This window comes from Chrysemys picta, chromosome 3 (assembly GCF_011386835.1).
Source record: "Chrysemys picta bellii isolate R12L10 chromosome 3, ASM1138683v2, whole genome shotgun sequence".
In the NCBI taxonomy this organism is placed as follows: Eukaryota; Metazoa; Chordata; order Testudines; family Emydidae; genus Chrysemys; species Chrysemys picta.
In genome coordinates this window covers 209446866-209460370 of record NC_088793.1, presented here as the reverse complement: position 1 = coordinate 209460370, position 13505 = coordinate 209446866, and the positions used below count along the sequence as shown (strand labels likewise).

At 44.2% G+C, this 13505-nt stretch overlaps 1 protein-coding gene across 23 annotated transcripts in view; it reads right to left on the bottom strand.

The window, feature by feature from the left end:
* SLC8A1 (solute carrier family 8 member A1) overlaps positions 1-13505 on the bottom strand; it is a 339712-nt gene that overhangs the window by 70238 nt on the left and 255969 nt on the right. For 17 of the 23 annotated variants that reach the window (XM_042852699.2, XM_065590900.1, XM_065590904.1 and 14 more), the window contains one exon: positions 5385-5491. The exons of 3 other annotated variants lie outside the window; for them this stretch is intronic. In XM_042852699.2, coding sequence (XP_042708633.2) covers positions 5385-5491 — 107 coding nt within the window. Of the gene's footprint in view, positions 1-4554; positions 4659-5384; positions 5492-13505 lie in introns of all 23 variants that reach the window. 3 more of the 23 variants (XM_065590893.1, XM_065590896.1, XM_065590899.1) reach the window with 1 other exon arrangement.

Here is a 13505-nt window from a genome sequence, read left to right as displayed (position 1 = left end):
CAGTTTGTGCTAGGGCTTGACTCACGAAATATAATACAGTATTTATCCTGTCATTTAGCAAAATGACAGTTTAAGCCCTGATAAAAAATAACTATCATTTAGCATTCAGGTAGCACTCTGGATCTTTGAAGAACTGAACACTCTAACTAATTACTTCTAGCAATACCCTGAAAAGGTAGTAAGATCAGGAAGTATTAACCCTTTTCAAAGGGAGGGAAACTGAAGCAGAGAAGATCAGGCCAATATTTTCAAAAGCAGCTGCTGATTTTAGGTATTTTAATTTTTGGCACACCTAGGCCTGATTTCAGAAGCTGAGCTCACAGTATTACCAGCCCCAAGAGTTCAAAAATCATGACAGTCCTCAAAAACTGGTTTAAAAATCATGAGATTTTAAAAAGACTAATACATTTTTGGCTCTTTTTATTTACCTTCTGACTACTAAGACTTTATGGAGCCTTGGCTTCACATTTTCAAGCTTTCCCCTGCAACCATGAGAGCTAGAAACTTACTTTTTATAAACCAAAAGCTGAGAGTCTCATGTCATCACAGGACTCCAGCAGCGAGAGCTTTAAAAACCCTCCAAATAATCCAAGATTCATGATAAAACCATGAGAGTGGACAATACTGCGCCCATGCAGTGCCGAATGAAATCAATGGATAGCTTTTAGCGTCAATGGTTAATTTTATTTTGGTGGTACAAAAAAAATAGTAGGTGTCCCTAGCACTGCTAGTGATGCAAATCCCACTCACTGGGATTCTATTGCATTGCGCTAGTGTGTCAGATTTAATGGAATTTTCTGTGAGCTAATAATCACATAGGGCATCCATCTGTCAAGGAATGCAGGGGAGGAGGAAAAAGGTCCATGTGCAATGTTCTCTCTTGGGATAAATGCAGCCCCTCGGAGGAATCCATCTAGTTCTAGGTAATGGCAGCTTCTCTCCTCTCAGCGCGCTAGGCCAGAGAGGGAGCAGGGAACCCAGTGCTCCCATGCAGGCGGCAGCCAGAAGGATGCAGCTATTGCTTGCCAGTATCTTGGAAGGTGTGTGTGTCTGTGTGTGTGCTCTCATGCCCAGCAGCACCAAATGTTACAAGACCTTGTCTCTGGGTGGAGCTGGGGTGTGGCCATAGTTCACCTTCCCCTGGGAACCCCAAGCACGTGGGGAGACTGGAGGAATAGCAAGTTGCACCTTGTCTAAAGGCTGCTGGTGAGCAACGGCTGGGCTCTCCCCAGTACTCCACAAGCACCATGGGGCAATTCACTGGTCCCTCTATGCGCAACTGGCATAAATTGGCTGGGGAATACTGCTTGGCAGATGCAGAGCTGGCAGACTCCCTCCTCTTAGGTGTGCTGTAGCGCTTGAGGCCTGGCTGAATCACTCCTGAGCTCCGGCTAGTGTATGGTGGATTCAGCTCCAAGCAAGCCGGCTCTGGCTGCCTTCTTATGCATGGCAGTGCCAATGCAACTAACCAACTAGGAAATGTTGCAAGACAGCATCAACCTAGTATGGGGCAGAGGTGTCTGGCTGGTCCCTGTGCTCTAAGACTGCCTGCCTGATGAATGCACCCACTGAGCACAAAATTGCACCCGTCCCTTTCCCCCTAGTTCTCCTATGAATACACTCTGAGAAAAATGCGCCTTTGAACAGGATTAGAAATGTACCCAGCTGTTAGAAAGGCCTGGATTTAGAGCCACTGAACAACTCACTGTGTGAACAAAAGTTAGTTTTTCCAAAGGCAGAATTGTTTGAGCCTGATAAAATCATGCATTTACTTGAGTAAAGATGAATCGGACTGAACTGAATTTCTTGTCTGTGTAATTTATTAAACTAATCCAGATTATTCTCCTCTTTCTTTTATATGAACTAGCTTAATTATTTTTTTTTAAATCAGACAGCTACCAGTGAATAGACATTTCCTATTCATTTGTTTTTCTGTAAGAAGGGGTATTTTTATTTTTTTTGCCTACTGAGGGAAAAGGAACTAAAATAAATAGTATTGTGTTTCAGTCTAAATGCACCAACATTTGATATACATGAAGTCATCTTAGACCTCGATCCAACAAAGCACTTAAGCATACATGACACTAAGCATGTGAAAAGAAGAACAGGAGGACTGCATGTGAGTAGCCCCCTTGACTTAATCGGGACTACTCACATTTGACACACACGGCGCTGACCCACACTTGTGCTGAAGCCCATCTCTATCCAGGACGAAGTGGGCATTCACCCATGAAAGCTTATGCTCCAATACATCTGTTAGTCTTAAAGGTGCCACAGGACTCTCTGTTGCTTTTTACAGATCTAGACTAACATGGCTACCCTTCTGATTTCTATCCAGGACAGCACTTAAGGACACACTTAACTTTAAGCACATGCTTAAGTGCTGTCTTGAACAGGGCCATGCTTTCCTGAATCAAGGCCATGCTTACATGCTTTGCTGGATCGGGGGTAGTCAGCAAATGAGCGGATTTAGTCTATAAGAAGGGAAGCCTATTTATTTCTTTGGGGTGAAATGCCACAAGATGTGGGGAGCCCAAGCAATGCCCTCTGCACCACTGCTGTCCTGCACAGTGGTTGGGAGTGGGGCACAGGGTGGATGTGCTGGATGTAAGGACCCAGCATGCCCCGTGCGATGTAGAGGCGACTTCATGGTGGGACCTAACAGGCTAGCATGGAAGGGTCACTAATGAGTGCCAAGGCTGGATGGGGTTGGGGAAGGGCTATGAGATCTACATTTGTGTTATCCCTAGTCTCCAACTCCCCACATAGAGGGCACAGGGGAGCTAACGCCACTATTCCAGCTGCCCCCTGTAAATTCCTATGGAGCGTCCACAAACACCAGTTTGCTAAGGCCCCCATTCAGCAAAGCAGATAACAATGTACCTAAGTCTTAGATTCAGAGATCTGAAGGTTGGAAGGGATCATTATGATCATCTAGACTGACCTCCTGTACAGCATGGGTGAGAGAACCTCGCCCAATGCTTTCTGCTTTCTCTTTGAGCTATAAAATCTCTTCTGGAAAGACACCCAGCCTTGATTTAAAGACGCCAAGTGACTCCATCCACCACATCCTCAGATAAATTGTTCCAAGAGTTAAGTACCCTCACTGTTAAAAATGTGCATTTTATTTCTAGTCTCCTTTTGTCTAGCTTCAGCTTCAAGCCATGGGAGCTTGCTATGCGTTTTTCTGCTAGATTAAAGAATCATCTATTATGAGAAATGTCTTCTCCCTATAGGTACTTGCAGACCATGATCAAGTCACCTCTTACCTGATCTGGGATAAACTAATCCTGGGACTCAAAAGTTAAACATGTGCTCGAGTGCTTTGCTAAATCAGGGCCTAAACGTATGATAATAATAATATCATAATACAATCTGATGATTCCTAAGTAGAAGATATCACCTAGAAATTAAACAGGAAGTCAAAGAGACAAAATGTTGCTAACAATGTTTGGGTTGTTAAAAAAAATGTCTGTTATGTTGTGACTAATTATTCAGGATAATTATTTTATTGCTGTAATGTCCTAATTAGCCATCAATAATTCATGAAATGAGTTACATCCATTCAGTTTAAGTTATCTTTTTAAGAAAATAAATTGCTTAGAAAAATTAGCAGCCCTTTTCTTTTTATGAATATGTTTGCAGTTGCTTTAGAGAAATGTTTTTATTTTGTGTGATGGAAACTGATTTCATCCTCCTTATGAGGATTCAGTGGGATGTCCATGTCACTGCACTTTCAGTGCATTTTACCTATTTACTTCCAGATTCACTGGGTGAAATCCTGACCACAGACATCCTACTGGAATTACCTGATTTTGAACTAACTTCAGACGTCATTGTATGCTCATTACCAGTGTAAAAAGCTAAAAATGTTGCGCTAAGAATGTGATTTTTATTTAAACAGAGGGTCTACTTTATCTCCTGCTAAAAATGATGCAATTGTCTTTTTTAATTAAAAAAGAGACTGTTTTCTCCTAGATTAAAAGAATATTTGTATATGAGATTTCAGTGCTGTATATTTTGAATACACAACTGAAATGTCTTTGTTTCTGATACTGTTGCAATAGCAATTGACAGTTTAGGATTCACACTCTGACTTCCCACATTGCATGTGCTGGAATCTCAGACCCACTCTAGTGTTTGTGATCACATTGTGGGAGTTAGATGCTGCCATAAACTCCTGGCTGACAGCACCAATGCAATATGTGTGAGCTTGTCCCTCTCTAGCTAGCATGGAGAGGATATGAACCCCTAGTGATTTATTCACAGGATTGTTTTCATTTACTGCCTCACAAGTGGGAGCAGTTCACAGATGAACACTTGACAAAAAAAGTCAGTTTGTATTTAGTCCCAACCCTGCTTCAGTGGGAGCTAGTCAGTGGGACCAGAGTTACACCTGCCAAACAATAAACAAGGTAAAGTTGCTAAGCTTGAGAGGAGATATGGCAAAATATTTGGAAGCCAAGTGCGAGGAGAGAGCAAGTGTGAGAGTAGGGAGACAGAGAGAGAGCAGACTACAATTTCTCGAGAGTTTGTCTGGGTTTACTCTCACACCTTTCATTCCTCTTCGTAGCCATATTGGTTCCTCAAGCACAAGGTAGAAACTGCACTCTTTCTCATATTCCTCACGGTCAAGTATTTTAAGGGTAATGAATTTCCTGTGGGAACACAAGACAAAGGCAAAACAAATGGTTGGCGTCACACACTCATGCTTTAAGTTCAACCAGGCGAGATGGTTACCGAGATGATATGAAGGGAGGAGCACATCTGCCTCAGTTACTTATGTAAAAGAGCAGAAAGTCCATCACTGCACCTAGGCTGTTTCATTCTGAAAAAGGAGCCACTCCACAAATTTAACTCTGAAATGAAGTAGATAGGTTTACATTGTGGGGAGCTATTGTTCATGCACCACATAAGCGTTAGATGGAAAAGGAAATCCAAACACCAGAGGGTTTGGTTGCTTTGCTTGCAGCCAATCTGTATCTGGATTCTATTTGTAATTCTGTGCCAAGTATCTGAGCCGTAAAAGCAGGTGGACTGGTTTTGCTTTTAAGTAACAGCAGCACCCCAGCAACTTATGAAGGGCCAGATCCTTGACTGGTGTCAGCCGTCATTACTCCATTGAAATAAATGGAGCTATGCTGACCTACGCCAGTTGATAATCAGGCCCAGAATGTCTGAATTTAAGTATGGAAAACCGAAATTGGAGTCCAAAGTGCAAACAAAGGTTCTCAGCTCCAGGCCCTAGTGACTTGACTCCTGCTCTTTGACATAGATAGAGGAAGGCATGTTTTAGATTGCACGTATTGGAAAGTGCCAGGCATCCATGAGTGATCAGGACATGTGCACGCAGGCTGGGCTCAGCCTCAGAGCAGATCCCCCACCTTTCTTCTCACTCATCTCCACCAGACGGGGCTCCCCAATCTCAAGGTAGAAGGTCTTGTTTTTCTCATACTCCTCATCATCAATTATTTTGACTGATATCGTTTTGCTGAAACAGAGAAGAATAGATATTCAAGAGTAAGGGGGGAAAGGGACAGTAAAGAAAAGGAGAAACAAGAGGGAGGACAGAAACGTCAAAAGGAGGTTAGTTTGGGCAAAGACTCATCAAGTAATTATCTCAGGGGGCAGACACACAGCATCCCACAGCATTCTACAATAAGGCTCAGGTATAACACTGAAATGCACCCTGGGAACTATGGGGCTGAGGTCACATCTGGGATAAGTAGGGGCAAACTCCATGGGCTGGTATGGAATTAACTCCACTGGCCCTATGGCTGCATTTGGCCTGTGTTCTTCACATGCTGCATCTCTGGATCTTCATGATATGTGAAATATATGTGGTCGTTGCCACAGTAACCCTCCCTGGGGAATGGAGGAGATTGCCCCTGAGCCACGTCCCCAAAGAGGAGGAGAGGTGAAGCACATGGAATCCTGCACAAGGATGCCAGGGTCCCTCTCTCACTGATTAGCAGGGTCTCGAGTTAATCCATCCCAATCAAAGCCGAGGAAAGTGAAGAATGAGCAGCAGGCTCATCAGAGTGTGAGACAGAAAAGCAGAAACCCTGAGAAGATGGAAGGGACCTTTCATCTGAAAGCCCTGCTCTGGGCTCTATATAGAATGTGTGTGCATGTATGCACACACGTTCACACATGCACTACTAATGTTTCAGCCACCTCAAGGGTGTCTACATTGACATGGAATTGAAACACGCCTGGTAGGACAGCAGCCCTGAGGTCCCATCCTTTCTGCCTTCCATGGGCCCTAAATCCAATGGGGAGTGCTGGCTGGGGCTTCTTGGCCTTTACTCTGATGGGCCAGCTTGGACATGTGCTCGCTCACATCTGGAATTCATACAGGACAGAGGTATTTCCATAGAGAGTGACCAGTCTATGGCCCTTTAAAAACCAGCACAGTTCCCAGCCTCACATTCCCCTGAGAGCCTGCCCCATTAGTCCACCCACCCTGTTGTGGGCCTTGCCAGTGTCACCGGGCGATCTGGTGGGCACTTTGGTCTCTGGCTCTTGCTGGATCATTGTGATCATCACTGTGCACAAGCGTGGGTTGAGACCTGAAATTTTCACTCAGTAGAAATGGCTGCCATAGACCATGGGAGCTTTGCTTAAATACTAACGGAATAAAAACTGAGGCCCCACGCTGCTCCCTCCAGGGCCCCATTCTCCTCACTCCAGGCCCTGCAGAAGGAGAGGCGTTCCATCTCTGCAGTCTGCCCCCTGATCTTCTCAAACCTGCGGGCTCCATGGAGTCCCACTCTCCAGAGCTGGGAGGGATGGCTGAGGAGAGTGAAGCTGTTTGGGCCCCAGCCTTTGGGGAACATGTAAGGCTTGCATTAGTTTGCACTTTGTACCCCTCTCTCTGTGTGGGGTACATCCCTTTAGAGAATAGTCTGTGATATCCCCTGGACGTGTAGCTCTATAGCGATCAGGAAGAAGCAAAACCTCTCCTCAACTGCAGATCCCAGCAGCTCTGAAGGGATCTGAGTTCAAGGAGGTGATATTCAGGTTTATCCTCTGGGAGCAAACCATGCTCTTCCAACAGAAAAGCTTGGAAGCAAGGTCCCCACCAGCTGAGGCTCGCAGAATTCTCTTTTGTAGGTAGGGGAGAGAATAGGCCCTGAATAAAGACGTTGGGATTTGGCCCAACATGCATGGCCATCGTGGCCCTTGAGGCCAGACTCAGAACTGTCAGGACGCCACAGGCCAAACTCCCTTTGACATGTGAGCCCCGAATCTTCTGACCCCATACCCTCCCCTCAAATCCCACTCTTGGGAATGGCTTGCTACCCCCTGACTCTCACAGTGAAAAGCCATTACCGAGAGAGACAACTGCAGCCAACCACTCTTCACAGGAGCGATGATCTGTTTGAAATAACCTTTATAAAGGGCTAAAACCATTGTCGGCAGCCAAGGATCTCTTCTGGAGACGTGGGACATTTACCTGTAAAACAGTCACTTAACCTACTTCCATCCTTTGCCTCTGTCGTTATGTACTCAATGCTTTGTGACAAGCCCGCATTAGCGTGGGCTCTTACAGCCTCGGCTCACGGGTCTGCCACTGCTCTCCCATTATTTTTAAGTGGTGCATTTTGCTGTGGTTTCCATATTAGGTTGGCGTGTAATGCTCAGAGAGCTTGGGGCAGCCTAGGTCCCTTAGTAACGATGCGACTCTGTGGCCTCACTACAAAAAGCCACAGGCTCCGGCTGACATTTGAAACTCAAAACAAACAAATAAATCACTCACCCCCTTGAAGCTAACAGAGAATGTTTAAGCTAACCAGCCAAATGAATGAAAACGGCAGCTTCTCACAGACACATGCATATGACAATGGTCAGCCATTCAAGTCTGATTTTAAAGATGTCTCTCTTGAAGCTAGTAGTTTATAGGTTTCCATATGATGCTAGATATGACCTTTCACACTCTGGGAATTCAAAGGAGATAGATTCTTTCTGAAGGCTAAGGCAGGAGGAAGTGAAGAAAGCATCAATGGTGGTAGGCTATTTTTTTTAAAGCAATACATTCGTTTTTCAAACCAAAATTATTTTGATTATATTTTTCTCAAGGGCCTTAATGTGGAAATTGACCTATACGTCCACATTCTTATCCAGCCTAGCCACTTAAGACTATTTGTCTGTTATTACTGAATTTACTGTTCTAGCAATAACATGAGTATGAAGGCTTGGAAAAGGGGTAGGCAACCTATGGCAGGCGTGCCGAAGGCGGCATGCAAGCTGATTTTCAGTGGCACTCACACTGCCCGGGTCCTGGCCACCGCTCCAGGGGCTCTGCATTTTACTTTAATTTTAAATGAAGTTTCTTAACAATTTTTTAAAACCTTATTTACTTCACATACAACAATACTTTAGTTATATTTTATAGTCTTATAGAAAGAGATCTTCTAAAAACGTTAAAATGTATTACTGGTACGCGAAACCTTAAATTAGAGTGAATAAATGAAGACTCGGCACACCACTTCTGAAAGGTTGCGACCCCTGGCTTAGAACATGCCTAGAGCACAGCTAGAGAACCAATAAACTAACATCAAAACCTGGCACCTTCTTACTGGAGGCCTTGGCCACTTCCCAGAGTTTTGTTTTCTAATGCACCTAATACAGTGCAAAGTAGGTGACAGAGTAAGTTCACATGAAAAAACAATGGAATGGAAAAGATTCATTAACACTGTCCTCGCAGAAGTCCCCCAATGATGCTGTTACAAACAGGCCTTTTTCTGAGTGTGGGGGCCTGCAGCAAATCTGAAGAAATGTTCTGCGGTTAGTTTCGTGCAGGGCTGTATTTACACCTTATGCGCCACTAGGCAAAGCATCTTCAGCGCCCCCTCTCCTGCCCCGCCTACAGCTGACCTTCACGTTTTCCATAAAAAATGAAACTTTTAACCCACTTGTAGGCGCCCCAAGAACACTGGTGCCCCATGGCATGTGCCTACTGTGCCCAATTGGAAATCTGGCACTGGTTTTGTGATGTCATTTCTTGGGGGGGAGCTATGGCAAGCAGTGAAGGAGTCTGCTTTCTGTTTGAGTGTTTGTCTACACTACGAAGAGAGACCTGCGGCAGTGCGTATCAGAGCCTGCATCAACTGAATTGAGCTCACAGGGCTTGCGTTGCAGGGCTAAAAATAGCAGTGTAGACCTTCGGGTGCAGGTTGGAGCCCGGGGTCTGAAATTCTGAGAGAGGGTTGAATCTCAGAGCCCAGGCTCCATCCTGATGGGTCAGAACAAAATGTGTAAATAAGTAACAAAATAATTGTGTCATCACAGAGGTTCCTTATTTATTGCCTGCATCCAGCCCCCTTAGTCCATTCCTAGTCCACTCCATCTTCTTTCAAACTTCGTTGGCTAAACCAACTTTCCAGCTGCTTTTCTTGTGTCGCCTTTCGCTAAGCTTGTCTTCTCTTTGAAAGAAATCTCCTTTCTCATTCTTCATCTCTTATGTACTCTCCATAGGCAGCCTGGTGCAGGTTAGAGCAGCCCTGAGGCTGAGCTAATGTATGCTAAGGGATCAATTGCTCCCCCACAACAGGTCCCAGGATTGAGGCACACAAAGGCAGCATAAAGCCACCCCTCAGGTCCAGTGGAACTTGGCTGGACCTGGGAATTAGGACCAAATCAGAGATCAGTTATGTATTCTGGCTTTCTGCCCTTGTTTTAGATTTGAGTGCTCGGTACTGCAACCTAAAACTCTCTGCTAAACTGATTGGCATTAGATTCCTTGCTTTTCATAACTTAGTACAAACACCACAAACCACTAAGCAAAACAACAGGTATGATTTCTTGCACGATTTGATATAGTCAAAAGTCCATTAAGTTTGTCCTTCATGCTTATAACGACATCAATAACTGCGCAAGTGATGGCTGAAAAAAACAAAACAAAAGAACGCAGCCTGGCTCAGCCTAACCATATTTTCTAAGGAATATTTGTATTAACTTCTTCCATGTATAATCATCGCTGCAATCATTTTTATGCATAGATGAAACAGTTACCAAACATGGAGCAGATTTTGCTTTGCATTGATGTGGTAGGTAAAATTGTTTTAGATGAAAAAAGGAATGGAGGATATGAAAAAGTTCTTGGCAAAGCCACACAAAAAACCCTGATGGACTTAACATAATGACAATTTCAAAATCATTACTAAAGTAATCAATAATTTTCCTGACAGCACCCATTAAAATGCATACTGATTCCTCTGTGTCTGCATAGAATGGCTGTTCTTAGAGAACATAATTAAAAAAGCTACATTTATCAATGTCAAGTATAACATGCAGGCCAGTGCAGGGAACCTCACTCTACACTTACAAATCAGAGTCAGAAAAAACATAAGACACCTGATTTTCAGAGGTACTGAGGACTTACAGTTTCCACTGATTTGGGGTTGTGAGCACTCAGTACTTCTGAAAATCAGGCCCATATTTGTCCAAACAGTGCTCAGAAAGTGTATATTCTCCATCAAAGAGGCACCTATGCCCTGACCCTGCAGGCAGGCCTCTCTGCTTGAGCAGAGTCCCACTGACATCAATGGAGGCTGGCTGCACGATCAGCGTCCCAGACACAGTCACAGCAGCTATCAACAGGTGGCACTGTTACACATAGTTTTCCAAGTTCTTTTGTCAGAGAGTGTGAACGAATGGTCAGTCTTGGATAGCCATGCGATGTGCTGTTGCTAGTTTGTTATGTGAGATTCTGGGGAGAGGGGCCAGAAGGAGAGTTTGGTCTCTGATTAGAGTCAATTCTTGAGGCAAAGTTGTCCCTGAGTAGGGTGACCAGACAGTCCCGTTTTTTGGGACTTTTTCTTATATAGGTGCCTATTACCTCCCATCCCCTGTCCCGTATTTTTACAGTTGCTATCTGGTCACCGTATCCCTGGGAAGCAGGTATTGGTGTTGAGGTGAGAAGGGCTTGCCCTGCATGCTATTTGATTACCTCTGTTCCAGGTACATGTGCAATTAAAATAAGTTACATTTAGAAGACACCCAGACTCTGCATCACGGATGTCTCCTCTACTGGGAACCCAACCTATAAGGCCCCAGACATCTGCTACTGCTTGGCAGAGGGGCACCCATGCAATGAAGAGGAAGCATGCAAGAGGTTGATTGAGGCCCTGTCTACATGGTGTGATTGCATTGGTGCATAAGCTGCCCTGCACAAGAGTAAGATGGGGCATGCAGTGGTGCAAAATACACTGTTAGATTACCAAGGTTAGTGGCATTGCTTTGCAGTGAGTCTACAATAAGGGTTTACTATAGCAACAGATTTACACTGGTGCCGATTTCTCCAGGTCAAACAAGCCCTTGGGTCTATTGTCCTTTTTTTTTTTTAAACAAAAAGGCACTTATTGCTTTTATACGATTTTCTTAGCTCAAAATATAAACTGTGTAGGGAGACTGTGTGGCTTAGTTGTCATAGCCAGATGCTGGGGCTTAGGACACCTAGATTAGGCTCTGAGAGTGACTTGGTTTGTGAAAAGAGCAGTGTGAATTTCTTATTCTAGGGCAGGCTATAGGATATTCCAGTCTAAGGCTTCCTCAATCCCTCCTATTGAAGCTGTCCTACTTTGTATGAGCTATTCATTGCAGGAGGGGCTTGAATTTGGGTCTCCCACATCTGAGGTGAATATTCTAACCACCAGGCTACAGGGGTGTTGGGACTCGGCTTACAGGCCCCTGCCTGGGACTGAAGCCCCCCGCTTACATGGGGCTCGGGCTGGCTCAGGCTTCGGTCCCCCCTCCTGGGGTCATGTAGTAATTTTTATTGTCGAAAGGGGGTCGCGATGCAATTAAGTTTGAGAAGCCATGATCTAGTCTGACCTGCTGTACAGCACAGGCCAGAGAACTGCCCCACAATAATTCCTAGAGCAGATCTTTTAGAAAAAGTATCCTATCTTGATTTAAAAATGGTCAGTGATGGAGAACCCACCATGACCCTTGGTAAATTGTTCCAATGGTTAAGATTCTCACCATTAAAAATGTATGCCTTATTTTCAGTCTGAATTTGTCTAATTTCAACTTCCAGCCATTGGATCACGTTATACCTTTCTCTGCTAGATGCTTTATCAGTGAAAAGTACTAATATCACAACCATGCAGTGAGGTCTGCATAATGGTTAATTCCACAAGTTCATTCATCAGTTTTAAATCAGACTCTCTGTTACTGGTGGCTCAGAGATCCCTTCAACATATTACACAATATCACTTATTTAAAATGAAAGTGAAAGTGACAATGTGCATTGTTCAAGTAAAATGTAACCATGATAGAAAAAGTCTGCAATGCATAACATTTTCTTATTAACAGAGCTAGCACCAAAGGCATGGGGTGGAAATACGTCTCCTGGCGACTGTGGACTGTTAATTAGAATCAGAATGAGGAAGCTAAGAGTAATACAGTATTTCTAACTTTGCAATTTTTTCCCAAACATTTCTTGAGGGGAAAAAATATTTTCTAAGCTTTAAAAATGAGCTTCCAAAAAAGACAGTGTTAATTTTTCTTCTAGGTAGAAGAACATGCCCAGCGTACCCAGCTGCCTAGAATTAATCAACAGCCCATGCCCAACTCATATTCCATTCAATACTTGGGGAATGCTATTTGTCAGTCCTGAAAATGCCTCCTCTAAAAAGCAGTGTATCGGGAATAAACGAACAGCTAGCCCCAGATCTTCAGCTGGTGTAAAATGGCTTAGCGCCATTGAAGTCAATGACTTGACCCTCCGCCCGTAGGTGAGATATTCCCCATTCTAAGTACAGAGTACAATGGTTTGGACTGACAATACGTTCTCGGTGCTAAAATAGTAAGAGAAAATGGTTATATTACACCAGTGCTTATTCTGTAATGAAAGAGGTGCCGGGGCTCAAAGCAATTTTTTTACATTCATAACTGATGCAGCAAGCGCAGAGGTGCCGGGGCTCTGAACTGCCGAGCGCAGAGGTGCCGGGGCTCTGAACTGCCGAGTGCAGAGGTGCCGGGGCTCTGAACTGCCGAGCCTACAGCTGCTGGAGTTCAGCCCTGGCACAAGTTAAGCACTGCGCTACATCCGATGTGGAAATGACATCACATGGGAAGCCAGTGCCATGATGCTGCAGTAATTCTTAATACATGACAATCTGGAGCATAAAGAGGATGCTTAAGAATAAATCCTTGGTATGCAGAGCAACACATAAGCAGTGCACAGAACATACCATGGTCCCTTAAATGGCCGTGGTTTCTGCTAGCAAGTTAAACAACTTATTAATGATCTGGCAGTAAGTTAGACACTGCAAAAATTCTAACACCTTTTTAGACTGCACATTATTGAGTCATGATTGAATTATAGAGAGAAAGCAGTCCAAAGCAGTGCGCCTTATTCCATTAGTACTTTAAGTTGAAAGCAGTAAAAACAATTTGTCTCCTTCCCCTGCAGCCCTCTGGCATGCTGCAGAGTGGATGGAGACACTCTTTCATTTAAATGCAGAAGTGCAGTAAAGCACATGTGAGCAAAAGCA